Genomic DNA, 14,772 nt, shown 5'->3' on the forward strand with positions numbered 1-14,772 from the left:
TGGAACAGGCTGCCCAGGGCAGGGCTGGAGTCACCGGCCCTGCAAGTGTTCACACCCCGTGTAGCCGAGACCTCAGTGCCATGGGTTAGTGGTGGCCTTGGCAGTGCTGGGGAGCGGTTGGACTGGGTGAGCTTAAACCTCTTTTCCAACCTGGTTGATTCCATGATTCTATGTAGAGATCAGGGTTTGTTTCTTTTTACCTGCAGTGTTTTCCCCTAAGGGCTCTTCCCAGTGATGCTGTCACAGGGTCAATACTCATCTGAGCCTGTAAAGTGCAGGAAACCAAACACAAACATCTCCAAAACCACTTATTCCTGACACAAAAAAGCCATTTCCCACCCCAAAGGGTGAGGTCAAAGCAGAAACAGGATCCTGGAGCTGCATCTCTCAGGAGGGAGCCGCTCACCTCAGGAGACCTTTCCACTGCTCCCGGAGAGGCTGAGCCCGGCGGGATGGGGAAGCAGCCCAGCCATGTAGGCGAAAGGCTGAACCAAGGTATTGACTTTCAAATCAACCCTGGGTGCCAGGAGACCCAGTGAGCAGCATGGCCTGAAGTAGCTCCACTCGTTTAACCCCCTGAGGGCAGCTGAAGTCAGATCTTTCCTCTCTCACCTCAATCTCCCCTCTGGCAGGTTAAAGCCATTCCCCTTGGCCTGTCCCTACAGGCCCTTGTCCAAAGCCCCTCTCCAGGTTTCCTGGAGCCCCTTTAGGCACTGGAGCTGCTCTAAGGGCTCCCCAGAGCGCAGCAGAGGGGCAGGATCCCCTCCCTGAGCTGCTGCTCACGCTCTGGGGGTGCAGCCCAGCACACGGGGGGGTTCTGGGCTCAAGCACACACTGAAGCCGGCTCATGGGGAGCTTCTCCTCACCCAACACCCCAAGTCCTTCTCCTCAGGCTGCTGGTTTCCACAGTAGTGATGGTTCTCTATGAAATTCCTCAAATCATCCAACTAACCCTACTTCAAAGGGTCATGGAACTGCATTGCCTACCTCTCACCATTCCCCTCTCACATGTACTTGTGCTACACGCGTCTTTATGCACAACTGGGAACAGAGAAACAGCAACTCACATTTGGAGAGGTTAAATGAGATTTTCTCCTTTGTTCTTACAGTGAACACTCCAGAGGTGCCACAGGACTGCTCCTGCCTCAGGTGAAGCCAGAGGCACATCAAAGTGGAGCTGTTATGGTCAGTCAGAGGGGTTGCTGCAGAAAACACTGCCCCTCGCTCCTATTTTACCTCCAGTGCAATAACATACCCCAAACCAGCACTGAAACAGAGGAGGAGCAGGTGCCTGCTGCTTTTAGATGACACCAAGGGGATGGATTCCAGCTTGTGTGCTCCTGACTGTCAGTAAATGAGGTGTGCCTGGAAACCACACCATGTGCAGCCTGTTTCAGATAGAAGTAGCTAAAATCCTTCTCCTCTTACCGCTGGGTCTGGTTGCAGCAATGCAGAGGTGTTAAGACACGTGTAACTACCCCAAGGACCTTCCTACAGATGAATTTCCAGCTCCAGGAAAGGTTTAGCAGCTCTTCTTGCTGCTCTTCTATGTGCAAAGGTGTGAAGCACAATGAGAGAAGTTTAAAGGGGAAGTTAACACTTGAGCTCATGCAGATGAGCCTGGTTGAACTCCATGAGGTTCTATGGTCCCATCTCTCCAGCCTGCCCAGGTCCCTCTGGATCTCATCCCTTCCCTCCAGCGTGTCACTGCCCCACACAGCTCAGTGGCATCAGCAAACGTGCTGAGGGTGCTCGATCCCACTGTCCATGTCACCAACAAAGATGTTGAACAGTGCTGGTCCCAACACTGACCCCCAAAGACATCACTCATCACTCATCCATGTAGGAAAGAGCTACAATTCCATACTTATCTCCATATAAAGCTACTCTGCTTTCATATATGCAAACTCCTCACTCAGAAAACATTTAGGAAGACCTTCTAGCCTCAATGCTGCATCTTTAAGATGCTCCTTTGATACATTAGAGGGGCTGTTTCAGAGCTTTAACCCTCCTGTGTTTCTCCCTCTGTCTCTAAGCCAACACCATCACAGCCTCCAAGCACCCAACACTCAGCCATGATTACACACGTTTAATGAGGAATATCCAAGAGAAAAGAGGACTTGGGCACTTCTCTTTTTACAGAAGCAGCAGCAATACAGCAGGACTTAAACCAGTCCAGGACTGTCTCATTGCTGTGTGCCAGAAGCTGGAGGAAAGCAAACAGATTTATTAGCACTGATCAGGTCTCGGGGGGATGAGTTATGTCAAGGTCAAAGAATCCTGGTACCGGAGCTGCAGAAGGCTTCAGCCCTGGGGCTCAGCAAGCTGAACATGTGGATTTGTTTGTGCACAGGGATGCAGGAGTGAAAACAGATCTGTGTTAATAGGCTACAGCCTCCCCCTGCCATGACCTTGTACCTACTTCTGCTTTCTGGACAGGAAAAGGTTCCTATCAAAGCATGGACCAGAGCCAGCAGCTCCAAAAGGGACATCAAGAATTCAGCCACGCTGTTTTCCTTCTCTGCTTGTGAAAATGAAAGAAAACGTCAGCATTTCTGTTCCAGGGGACAGGAGGGTGAATTTAGAGAGTAAAAAAAGCTTTAACTCTGCTCTCTGGGTAAGCTGAGGGAGGAAATAGAAGAGCTTTAGTAGCTGTGGCTGAAGTGGGAGCAGATCAAGGGGAAACATTCCAACCAGTAAAGGCTGTTGGGACTGTTGTAGCCATTTATAGAACAGATAAAGCCCTTTCCTTCTGAATCTGCCCAGGTCTGTGTTAGAAAAGTGTTACTTCTGATTTACACTAAAGATAAATCAATGTCTATACAAATATGAATTATTCTATGTAAAAGTGGTTTCCATATTTCTCATCCTTCTGGAATATTCCTAGAGGTGAGGGGAAGAAAATCAGGGTGTTTTAATGAATATTCTATTAACTCTCCAGTTCTTTAAATACTTCCTCCTGCCCTCCCCAAACCACCTCAGTTACCAGCAGCCTTGCTGTGGGCTTCCCAGCCAGCATCTCATTGGAATCACATTTATATGTTTTCACTGTAGAATATGATTGTCCCAAACCTTACCAAGAATCAGTGCTGTGGTGGCTCTCTGTGGGAAGCAACACACCTAAAGAGAGTAAATGTTGGCCCTGGAAAATCAGTCATAGTATATAAAATAATATGGACTATATGAACACTATAAAGGTGAAGAGGGAGAATGGAGGCTGGAGCAACAGTCAGAAATAACATTTGGATAGTAATCATGGAATCCCAGAGTGGTTTGGGTTAAAGGGACCTTAAAGCTCATCCAGTTCCAACACTCTGCCACGGGCAGGGACACCTCCCACTAGAGCAGGTTGCTCCAAGCCCCATCCAGGGCTTGGAAAAGTGCAGAGCTGCTGCTGAACCTGAACAGCAGCAGGATTTGCCCCAGGGCAGGTGGATCGGACAGGACAGTGGGTGATCAGCATGGAAGGGGAGAGCTGGGAAGGAGCTCAGGAACTGGAAGCCTGAGTGTGATGTAATGGAGATAAAAGGTCCAAAAAGGTAAGATTTCATGAGGCTCTGCAAAACTGAGGTCTCCAGAAGGTGACCACAGCATCCAGGCCAGACCTGCTGCACCTCCTCAGATCCCTTGCAGCCAGCTCCTTTGACATGTTCACCCCCTTCCCCTTCTCACCACTTCTTCACCATTTTGAGGAGGAAGACAGGGAAAGCAGGGAGCCAGACAAGACAGGGGGAGCTGGCAGGAGCACTGGGAAGGCCAGCAGGGAAGTTTGCCAGCTGCCACGTGAGTGAGAGGGGACTGCAGCTCTTCAGACGACAACAGCTCCGATTTCAGCCTTGCTGTCGTGCTCGGTGTGTGCTGAGCTGTGCAGAAACCAACCCAGATTTAGCAACTGAGCTTCTTAGAGCTAATTCAGAACAAGACTATGAGAAACAGTTTTCCTGAACTCTTGTTTTACTGTCAGCATAAGAGACAAACTCATTCTTCATCCAGAGTGTTTGACGTCTGATGTGATGTGTTGTGCACAACACAAGGCACAACTGAGTCCTGTCTCAACAGCCCCCTACAAGTGCTACAGTGAAGGATTAGGTGTAGCTAATCCTGGAATGAAGCTGGGTTAAGGTCAGCTATATCCAAATAGTGCCTTTCTAATATTCTCCCTCATTACTACTTGCTTTCAGGAGTGTGTTTCCAGCCACTAAGCTTAGCACTGCAGAGAGGGAATTCAAAGCAGTGCTGGTATTAATATTAATCCATGGGTTTGAGTGATGATTTGCAGATGCTCAGGAAGACCTGGAAGACCTGGAGCTAAGTCTGTGGAGAAAGCAAAACTCAGAAGCAGGGGGATGACAACAAGGCAGAAGGGAAGGGGAATCAGTGATGGACAGAGGCGAACACAGAGAATTTGAAGGACATTCCAAAGGAGAAACACAGCTGAGGTTCTGCTGCTGATTTCATCCAAAATACTCCGGCACAGCATGGAAAGCACGCACTAAGACATGCTGCAGACTGGCTGTTATCATCAAGATACATCTTAGGATCCTTGAAGCACACTGTGCCCAAGTCTCCGCTGATAAAGGTCTCTATTTCCATAAGGAACAAGTTCCAAGAGCTTTAGGAAAAGATAATATAAGGTAAATCAGGAAAACCAACCATTTTTACAACACAAATCAGCAACAAGTCAGGTATTTTACCTGAGCTGTAAACATGTTTATTGAACTAAAATAGTTTCCATTACTTCAGAGCTATTAGATCCTGCCTGTTTCCGTGCTCTTTAATCAAGCAAGCTGTGCCCAATGACATAAATGTTCCTTAAAGCATGTGTTTCATAGGTCATGAGGAGGGGAACCAACACATTATGTATTCTGGGAGTAGTAAACAGACAGCACAACTGCTGTAGCACCCATCACAGAGCTGCGGCTGGAAATGAAGAGTATGTAGACCTCAAAACAACTGAGTAACAACCCCTTGCATTAAATAAGTGTTGATGCATGTAAAACCAACTACGGAGCAGGAAAAGCAACCAACAGCTTCCCTGTATGAGGAACAATCACTCCAAGTATGCTACTATTGCCTCTGTTGAAGAAATGTTACTTGATGCCCCCCAAGGAGAGGTTTCTTGCCACAAATTCCCTCATTTCATCCTGATCTAAAAGATATAAATTGGGGTTGTAATGGCAAGTTACAGACTGTGTCCTTGAGATCACAGAATCCCAGACTGGTTTGGGATGAAGGGACCTTAAAGCTCCTCCAGTCCCAACCCCTGCCCCAGGCAGGGACACCTTCCACTAGAGCAGGTTGCTCCAAGCCCCTGTGTCCAACCTGGCCTTGAACACTGCCAGGGATGGGGCAGCCACAGCTTCTCTGGGAAAAGTCTGTGCCAGCGCCTCAGCACCCTCACAGGGAAGAGCTTCTGCCTCAGAGCTCATCTCAATCTCCCCTCTGGCAGGTTAAAGCCATTCCCCTTGGCCTGTCCCTCCAGGCCCTTGTCCAAAGTTCTTATCTCATATTAAAGCCCCAAGAAATGTGGAGTGAGCTCCTGCCCCTTCCAGTGCCCACACTGGAGAAGAGCAACATTCACTGAGTATTTAGACAAACGGGGTAACATAAACCCTTAAGTATCACACATGCTGCAGCCATGAATGCTGAAAATGATTCTCACAGAGAGAAGAGGTATCAGAAGGATTCTCCTTGACATGATTTGGAAGCCATCACCTCTGACCTGAGTGCTGACAGGTTATTTTTCCTCCTGCTTTAATGAATGGACTCTGCTGAACTAGGACAGGAAAGGAAAGGATGTTCCATACTTACTTCTGGAGCTGTGGAAGGATGAGAAGAAATGCTGAGCAGTCTCATGGTGGCTTCCATCTGCTGGGGTGGAAGGAAGAAGTTGGGAACAACAACAGGATCAGATCTGAGCAGAACAGTTAAGGAACAACCTCTGTCAGCGTGTAGTTGCACAGAACCCCACTGGAGCTGCAGATGTGGAATAAGCCTCACTGTAACAGCTGTTACTGCCCCCCAGATGTTGAGTCTTATTCATTTCAATCCATATTCTATCATTCTGAACATCTGGTTCTCCCACCTGGCCTCACAGAGCATGGGGCACCAACTTGCTTTACAGTAGTATCTCATATAAGTGTAGAGTGCTTCATCCTGCAAAAATTCCAACACAGCTTAGCGAAACTGAATGTGAGATTTGGGACCTGTGCAAGAAATGTGGGAGAGAGCAAAATAAACTACATTAATACAGAAGAAACACAAGAGCTGTAATCCATGAAGAAAAACAAACTGGGGAAGAAAAGCAAGAAGACAGGTTGAAACTACCCCAAATGAAGTAACTCTCATGGATATTGGTGACAAATTGCAAGGAAGTCCTAGAATCATGGAATGGGTTGGGTTGGAAAGGACCTTAAGATCACCCAGTTCCAACCCCTGCCACGGGCAGGGACACCTTCCACTAGAGCAGGTTGCTCCAAGCCCCTGTGTCCAACCTGGCTTTGAACACTGTCATAACTACATGTTGTGAAACACAACAGGGTCTTCTGGCACCTTCCCAGGTCCCCAGATCTCATTTCCCAGGGAAGAGCTCCCCACAGTGTATTTTTCCTTGAATGCAATGTGTGTGTAAGAAAAGAAGGATACAAAACCATTTTGGGTTTGACAGACTCTTCTGACTCTTCCAGTGGGTCTTCACTACTGTCATCAGAAAAGCTTTCACTGTTTCCTTCCGAGCCTGCTTGGGCTGATACGCTCTTAATACAGATCTCATCAGAACCACTTTCTTCCTTGTCTTGATGATCTTCATTTACAACCTCACCCTTTTCCTCCTCTTCCTCTCTTTCTGTGGTTTTTGGGTTGCTCAACCCAACATCTGGAAATGCCAGTTGTTCCTTGGAGGCTGCTTCAAACTCTACCTTTTGCTCTAGAGGTTTAGCATTAAATGCTCTATCCCAATGACAGTTTCCATCTTCTCCAGGGCCATTGGCTGCCTGATGCACCTCTGATGAGTGAGCAGGCTGAAACAGCTCCTTCTTGCTTGCTTCTGTGCCTCTACTCAAGCTTTGAAAGCCTTCTGCTAGTGCCCAAGTACTGCTCCCATCTGCGTGGAGGCTAATGCATGAGCCAAAGGTGGTGAGCATGCTCTGGTTGTCACCTTGGAGCATGCTGGAGAAGGTGCTGCTCCGTCTGCTGCTTCCTCTTCGGAAACAATCGGTATCCACTGAGTGCTCATCGTCAGGCCTCAAGTCTATGGACTGCTGGTCAGCCCCCTGCTCCCCATCAGACAGCACACTGGACCAGGGGCTAGTTTTGTCTGTCATGGTTGTTATTTCATTAAGAGCTCGTGGTTCTATAATATCTTCTTCATATTCTTCTTCACTGGGTGGTTGGACAGCAAAAGCACCTTCATCTTCTTGGACACAGCCCGTTGGCAAAGGATGCTCCTCCTCAGGGACAGCTTGGTCTAGAAGCTCGTGCAACATGTGTCTATCAAACACGGGTCTCCCAAAAGAGCATGGCTGTTGTGTATCACTGCAAATGCTGGAGGAGTCCAACTCAAGTTGGCCTTGACACACTTCAGGTGCAGCTTCATCATCCCTCTGGCTCGGTATGTGTGTAGCACCCAGCTTCCTGCTGCTGTCTTGATGCACATGAGAAGATTCTTTACTGGTTTTAGTTATAGTCTGTAAATCTGATAAACAGAAAACAGCACCAGTAAATGCACAGAACGACAATTCACTTTTAATCTGATTTATTTGGGCTTTCTGCAGAAAATCATGTATGTGAGAATGGTTTTGAATTAAACACGCACAGCTTGGTCAGCCACTCTGCTGGTGTGATCACATTCTGCTCTCTGTATCACTGACAAGGCCCAGAGAAGGACAGAAATCTAAAGAAAAAAGGCAATGTTCAGGATTAAATTACTGGGAAACAACTGGAAATACCTACGACCATGTACAGGAAAAAAGGGGACAGTGAAAATACTCTGATATACAGAGTACACCTAAAGCCAATGGAAAAAATACCTATTGCTTGGAGTGGCTGAAACCAGGTTGGACAGTTCAGACCACATGGAAAGGAGTGAGGAATAACCTACACAGGGAAGATGGATAACCTCACCACCTTTTCCTCTCCCAGCTTCCCTAGTTTTATGCCCAGAAGACACAATTGCTACTGATATTCTCCAGCTTTCAGCTCAATTTACCAAATCAAAATACAGACAATTGTTAATTCAATATTTGAAAACCAGAAATTCACTCATTCCAAGGCCAGGTTGGACACAGGGGCTTGGAGCAACCTGCTCTAGTGGAAGGTGTCCCTGCCCGTGGCAGGGGTTGGAGCTGGAGGAGCTTTAAGGTCCCTTCCAACACAACCATTCTATCATTCTATGATTCTGTGACTAATGCTCAGATGTGGTGGTAAAATTGTAAAAGTCTGAGAAGCAAGAGCTGCCTGTGCTCCTAACACAGGTTCTGGAAGAATGTAATTGGAACAGTAGCCTGCACATTAATAAAATGTATGAAATCCTGGAAACCTCTGGGGATTTGACGTTCTTTAAAAAGACACAATGACCTGGTTTTGGTTCCTAGTTAGCAGATCTTAGTAATTTCTTAGATAACACCGACTGGTTTGGGTTGAAGGGACCTTAAAGCTCCTCCAGGTCCAACCCCTGCCACGGGCAGGGACACCTTCCACTAGAGCAGGTTGCTCCAAGCCCCTGTGTCCAACCTGGCCTTGAACACTGCCAGGGATGGGGCAGCCACAGCTTCTCTGGGAAAAGTCTGTGCCAGCGCCTCAGCACCCTCACAGGGAAGAGCTTCTGCCTCAGAGCTCATCTCAATCTCCCCTCTGGCAGGTTAAAGCCATTCCCCTTGGCCTGGCCCTCCAGGCCCTTGTCCAAAGCCCCTCTCCAGGTTTCCTGGAGCCCCTTTAGGCACTGGAGCTGCTCTAAGGTCTCCCCTTCAGGAGCCTTCTCTTCTCCAGGCTGCCCCAGCCCAGCTCTCTCAGCCTGGCTCCAGAGCAGAGCTGCTCCAGCCCTCGCAGCAGCTCTGTGATGATCATTTTTCCACATTTTCTCTCCTTTTCTACAGGGACATTGAAACAGACATTGAACAGACATTGAAATTCAAGTAGAGTTCAGGCCATGTGGAGAGGGCCTTAACTCCCACCAAATCTTCTTTCTCAATGTCACAGTTCAACATTATCATTTCTGAGAGGGGTTTGGAAGTCTCTCCAAAGCTTTCTCCCACTGGACCAACACATACTGATCACCAACACCAGGAACTGGTCCTGAATACATAAAAGATTTGAAGATCCTTTAAGGCAGCTTCTGACAACAAACTCTAAACCAAGGAACAACTTACCACTGATGAGGCTGCTGACCTGAGACACCAACTGACTAGATCTTTCCAATAGATGGCATCCGTTGGGATCCACTTCTCTGCTCATTGAACACGGATGATCACTCTCCTGCTCTTCATGACTTGGTTTGGATGTGTTCCCATAACTGAAGTCAGGAAAAGACCTGGTCAGCTTCTGATTGAAGTATCTTTGCACTTCATCCAGCTCACTCAAGTTTTTTCTGTAATTAGAGGGAAGGAATTTGGTAAGAGGCAAAAAAAAAGCCTGTGGCAGAGTGGTTCTATTTGTACCATTCCAGTCAACAGCATGTCAATATGCAAATGGAAGATTAAAGGTTATTACTGAAAAAGAGATCAGTAGGTCAGTGGTGAGGTTGACAGGATAATACTCAAGCAGAAATGCCCAAATAGCTGTGAAACTTAGGCTGGAAGACACAAAAAAGAGCTTGTTTTAAACTTACTCAAAGGAGTTGGATTTGAGATGATCTTCCAACTGAAGTCACAAAGACAAGAATATTAATTGAGAGAGGATTTCTACTTGCTTAAGATCTAAGGCCATTACTGATTTTATGATATATTTGGCATATATTCAATGATATTTGGGCTGGTTCAGCCTGGAGAAGAGAAGGCTCCTGAAGGGGAGACCTTAGAGCAGCTCCAGTGCCTAAAGGGGCTCCAGGAAACCTGGAGAGGGGCTTTGCAAACCTAATGCTTTGATCACCCTGCTGGCTGTAGCTCTGCTTTACCTGAGAGCAGTGAGAAGAGAAGCACGTGATGACAGTGACAAGGAGTCCATCTTCGCCGCCCGATGCGCGTTCCCTTCCGCTTGCTGCAGGGATTCATGGAACCTGCGCACGTTCTGCATGTGCTCCTCATGCCGGGGTGTGTGTGTCCCAGAGGGAAGAGTTCTGCGAGGAACAGGCCTGGGTCTAACAGCAGAAAACAGCCTGAAATCTCTAATGGTGAAAAATCTGCCAGCTGTGAATATCCAACCTCAGTGAAATGCACCCCCAGAGCGTGAGCAGCAGGTCAGGGAGGGGATCCTGCCCCTCTGCTGCGCTCTGGGGAGACCCCCCCTGCAGTCCTGATCCAGCTCTGGGGCAGCAGCACAAGAGGGACGTGGAGCTGCTGGAGCGAGGCCAGAGGAGGCCCCGGAGCTGCTGCGAGGGCTGGAGCAGCTCTGCTCTGGAGCCAGGCTGAGAGAGCTGGGCTGGGGCAGCCTGGAGAAGAGAAGGCTCCTGAAGGGGAGACCTTAGAGCAGCTCCAGTGCCTAAAGGGGCTCCAGGAAACCTGGAGAGGGGCTTTGGATAAGGGCCTGTAGGCTTCTGGAAGAAGCAATTGCCAGTTTTAGCAATGGAATAGTTTATATCCTTTTGCAGAAGGGTGTAAGTGAAACAAATCGGGAATATCTATTAAAAGAAAAAGCACATCTGGGTTTGTAGTAAGAAACCTCTCCCAGGATTGCAACCTCCTGGGCCAACCTCATGCTGGTAAAGGGAATTTGGTACAACCTTTAAGCCTAAACACAGGGAAAGACCTTTGTCAGGGTTTGGTGCTTTTTAGCAGAGCCAACAGGGTTGATTTTTGAGCTCTTCAAGTAATCAAAGTCTTGGCTAGCCAACAGACTTACCGCTCTCGAGTCGGAGCACTGGCTTCCTTTGACAAGGTATTCATCTGCTTGGAAAAGCTTGTAGCATTACTGGGAAATGTTGGAATGTTGGCCTTTACCTAGAATAAAGAGGAACATTGTGCATGAATCTTCCACACCAAGAAAATAAAGAAAATAAAGTAGTATCTTCTTGAGGTAACAAAGAAAGCCTGAAGGTTTCTAAATAGCTTTAAATTTCCAAAGGATTTTCCAGCACTGAGCCAAAGCACCAATTCACAACACTCTCATTTCAGAAACATTGTTAATTCCATCCACACTACTGAGGAGTAAACTGATGGTAAATAGGGTGTAGAGGCTCCATTACACATGTATTATCACCCCCCAGTGCAACTGGAACAGCTAGAGAATAAAAACCCCACAAGAAATGGCAAATCTTCCAGAAAAACAAGATTTTTGCCAAATTAGACATTTCCTAACCAAAGAAAGGCTGAATTTATAGTGTTTCGGCATCAGCTGCAACCCAAAGCAGCAAAGAGAACAATGCCAGGCTCCCAGACATCCAAACCCACAGAATATTCTCCTAACAATAAAAAGAACACCACAAACACCCATGAAACGACAACAGAATGAAGCCTTTGGAGTTGTTCATGACTTAGGGTTGAATGAGTGCTGCAAGTAGTGCTGGCCTGCAGCTACCATGGCAACATACAGCAGGATCCTTAAGGAATTAAGTGTTTCTGGTAGGTTTACACAGACTGATCCATGACAGGGCTGTGGATCTGCTGTTTGCTCATCAGCACAGAGTCAGTGCTGATTATGAGGAATCTGATCCGATATGCACAGGGAGGAAACTGAAGCACATACTGCAGAACTCGGTGGCTGGCTCCAGATCCTTGCCTGCCTTTCTTCTTTGAGATGAGTTAGGTTTTGAAGAGGGGAAACTGCTACTTTGATCTGCCCTCGGCACTGTCCACTGAAGTCTGTGATATTGTACCACCCGCACACGAGCTGGAAGCCAGAAAGGAGAGGAGACAGGTCCACTGATGCAAACCCTATCACTCGCTCAGTCTCTGGGGAAGAACAACATAAATCATGTATTGATTTGACATGCATGTAAACAAAACATCTTCAGGAATGCTAAACATCAGTTATACAGCCCCTGAAATATGTCTAGACTTAGTAGGGAAAGACACTTTATAGAAGTCGACACACAGGAGGGAAGGGATGGAATCCAAAGGGACAATCAGGCTGGAGAGGTGGGACCATAGAACCTCATGGAGTTCAACCAGGCCAAGGGCAAGGTCCTGCCCCTGGGTCAGGGCAATCCCAGCACAGACACAGGCTGGGGGAGACTGGATGGAGCAGCCTGAGGAGAAGGACTTGGGGTGGTGGGTGAGGAGAAGCTCCCCATGACCTGGCTTCAGTGTGTGCTTGAGCCCAGAACTCCCCCATGTGCTGGGCTGCACCCCCAGAGCGTGAGCAGCAGCTCAGGGAGGGGAAACCATTCTATGATTCTATGAAATACAAGTCAGGGATACAGAAAGGACACTCCTCTCAATAGTGCACTACAAACTGTACCTGCTTTATGCCACACTTTGAAGACCAAGGTTTGCTGTGGATCCAGCAGAAGCTCTTTGGATAACCTGTTAAGCACAAAAATCATAGCATTTTATGCAAAGCAGGAGAAAGAACAAATACAGTAAAATGCCTCTGAAGTTTTAGAGCCATTGTGTCTATCCAGAGAAATCAGATAGTTTCTGGGCTGATGTTAGGGATGGAACACAACAAACCCTCAAACTATTGAGCCCTCAAAACCATAACTATCTTCACATGATTTGGCTTTTTGCTTATTAAAGAAGTATTTCCCTCTTCTCACTCTTGTAAATTTATAAGATAGGACAATAAACCCATGAAGAAATGGAAACACACTTTATCTCATGACTCCATCACACAGTGACAGCAAAGCTGTAATGTCTGAAGTTGATCTGTGGAAAAAAAACCAGCTGAAAATGAAGTGTCAAACATGGAACAGCTTTTAAGTTGCCTGAAGCAATTCAGGATTGACTCTGAGCATAAGCAAACTCTGAAACAAAACACTTAAACTTCAGCTCTCAGTGTCTTCCAATGGCTTAATCTTCATAGTACAGATTCCCTAAAGCCAAACCCCAGCTCAGGAGTCTGGCAGAAAACCCCTCTCCCGTGCAGGCACTGCTATATATTTGTGACTGTCAAAATGAATTCACTTTGCTTCTTGCTGCCTGGAACAGACTTGTTCCACCTTGTTTAGAAAATGCCTTTGGCTACTGCTTTGGAATGAGTTTAAAATCTGGTGTATGAACACAGGAGAAGCCACAGGGTCACAAACACAGGGGCAGGACTGAGTATTACCATGTATGACTTTATCTGCTGAGGTTCCATAGAAAGGTCAATTCATCTGCTTTAATTTAGGCTCAGGTATCTAAGTCTGAGCTATGTTCCCTACACTATTTTGGCAGTCACTGGAGAGAAACAGGCATCCTTGGGGAATTTTGTCCAGAGCTGGGTCTCTAATGCAAGTCAAGTGACTCACCATGTGGAGGTGCCTGCAGAGGAAGCCATGGCTGAATGAGACACCTAATATATATAAAGTTTCCTTCCTTCCTAATATATAAAGTTTCATTAGGTGAATCCAAACTTAAAAGCTCTGGTCCCAAACCAAGGCATAATTTCTAAGCATGAAACAGAGTAAAATATACAGAAAAAGCCAATAAATTGGATCAGGTCTTACTTAACCTTCCCAGGAGTCCTTCAGCAATTAGCAGCTCCTTCCACCAGACAAGGAAACTACAGATGAGTGGAAACAGACTGACCTGCCCAAGGTCTTAAGCCAAAATACAACACAGCCATTGGGACCAGCACTGTTCAGCATCTTTGCTGGTGACATGGGCAGTGAGATCAAGAACCGTTAGAACATTTGCTGATGACACTGAGCTGGAGGGAAGGGATGGGATCCAGAGGGACCTGGACAGGCTGAGAGGTGGGACCATGTGAACTTCATGGAGTTCAACAAGGCTAAGGGCAAGGTCCTGCCCCTGGGTCGGGGCAATCCCAGCACAAACACAGGCTGGGGGAGACTGGATGGAGCAGCCTGAGGAGAAGGACTTGGGATGTTGGTGGATGAGATGCTGTGAGGGCTGGAGCAGCTCTGCTCTGGAGCCAGGCTGAGAGAGCTGGGCTGGGGCAGCCTGGAGAAGAGAAGGCTCCTGAAGGGGACACCTTAGAGCAGCTCCAGTGCCTAAAGGGGCTCCAGGAAACCTGGAGAGGGGCTTTGGACAAGGGCCTGGAGGGACAGGCCAAGGGGAATGGCTTTAACCTGCCAGAGGGGAGATTGAGATGAGCTCTGAGGCAGAAGCTCTTCCCTGTGAGGGTGCTGAGGCGCTGGCACAGACTTTTCCCAGAGAAGCTGTGGCTGCCCCATCCCTGGCAGTGTTCAAGGCCAGGTTGGACACAGGGGCTTGGAGCAACCTGCTCTAGTGGAAGGTGTCCCTGCCCGTGGCAGGGGTTGGAGCTGGAGGAGCTTTAAGGTCCCTTCCAACCCAAACCCTTCTATCATTCTATGATCAAACTGTCCTTCCTCACATTAGCTATGAGACTAAGCCTCCTCAAACAACTTTTTGCCCAATATGAATATATGGTGATTGTAAAACATGGGAACAAGCATTTTTAGCAGTGAGTACAGGCCAGTATGAATGGCTATGTCCTAATGGTTATGTCCTTTTCACACCTAACCCGCCTGTCACACCCAAAATGTGCCTGTGTGAG

At 47.5% G+C, this 14,772-nt stretch overlaps 1 protein-coding gene across 12 annotated transcripts in view; it reads right to left on the reverse strand.

The window, feature by feature from the left end:
• The window catches only part of LOC115604094 (mitochondrial uncoupling protein 2-like), a 53,557-nt gene that overhangs the window by 7,359 nt on the left and 31,426 nt on the right, over positions 1-14,772 (reverse strand). For 7 of the 12 annotated variants that reach the window (XM_030476823.1, XM_030476821.1, XM_030476820.1 and 4 more), the window contains 7 exons: positions 12,550-12,614; positions 11,836-12,041; positions 10,993-11,090; positions 10,109-10,291; positions 9,366-9,583; positions 6,646-7,693; positions 5,812-5,914 (listed from right to left, as the gene is read on the reverse strand). In XM_030476823.1, the coding sequence (XP_030332683.1) occupies positions 5,812-5,914; positions 6,646-7,693; positions 9,366-9,583; positions 10,109-10,291; positions 10,993-11,090; positions 11,836-12,041; positions 12,550-12,614 (1,921 nt within the window). Of the gene's footprint in view, positions 1-5,811; positions 5,915-6,645; positions 7,694-9,365; positions 9,584-10,108; positions 10,292-10,992; positions 11,091-11,835; positions 12,042-12,549; positions 12,615-14,772 lie in introns of those variants that run through there. The other 5 variants (XM_030476822.1, XM_030476833.1, XM_030476828.1 and 2 more) reach the window with 3 other exon arrangements.

This window comes from Strigops habroptila, chromosome 2, assembly GCF_004027225.2.
Source record: "Strigops habroptila isolate Jane chromosome 2, bStrHab1.2.pri, whole genome shotgun sequence".
NCBI classification, from domain to species: Eukaryota; Metazoa; Chordata; class Aves; order Psittaciformes; family Psittacidae; genus Strigops; species Strigops habroptila.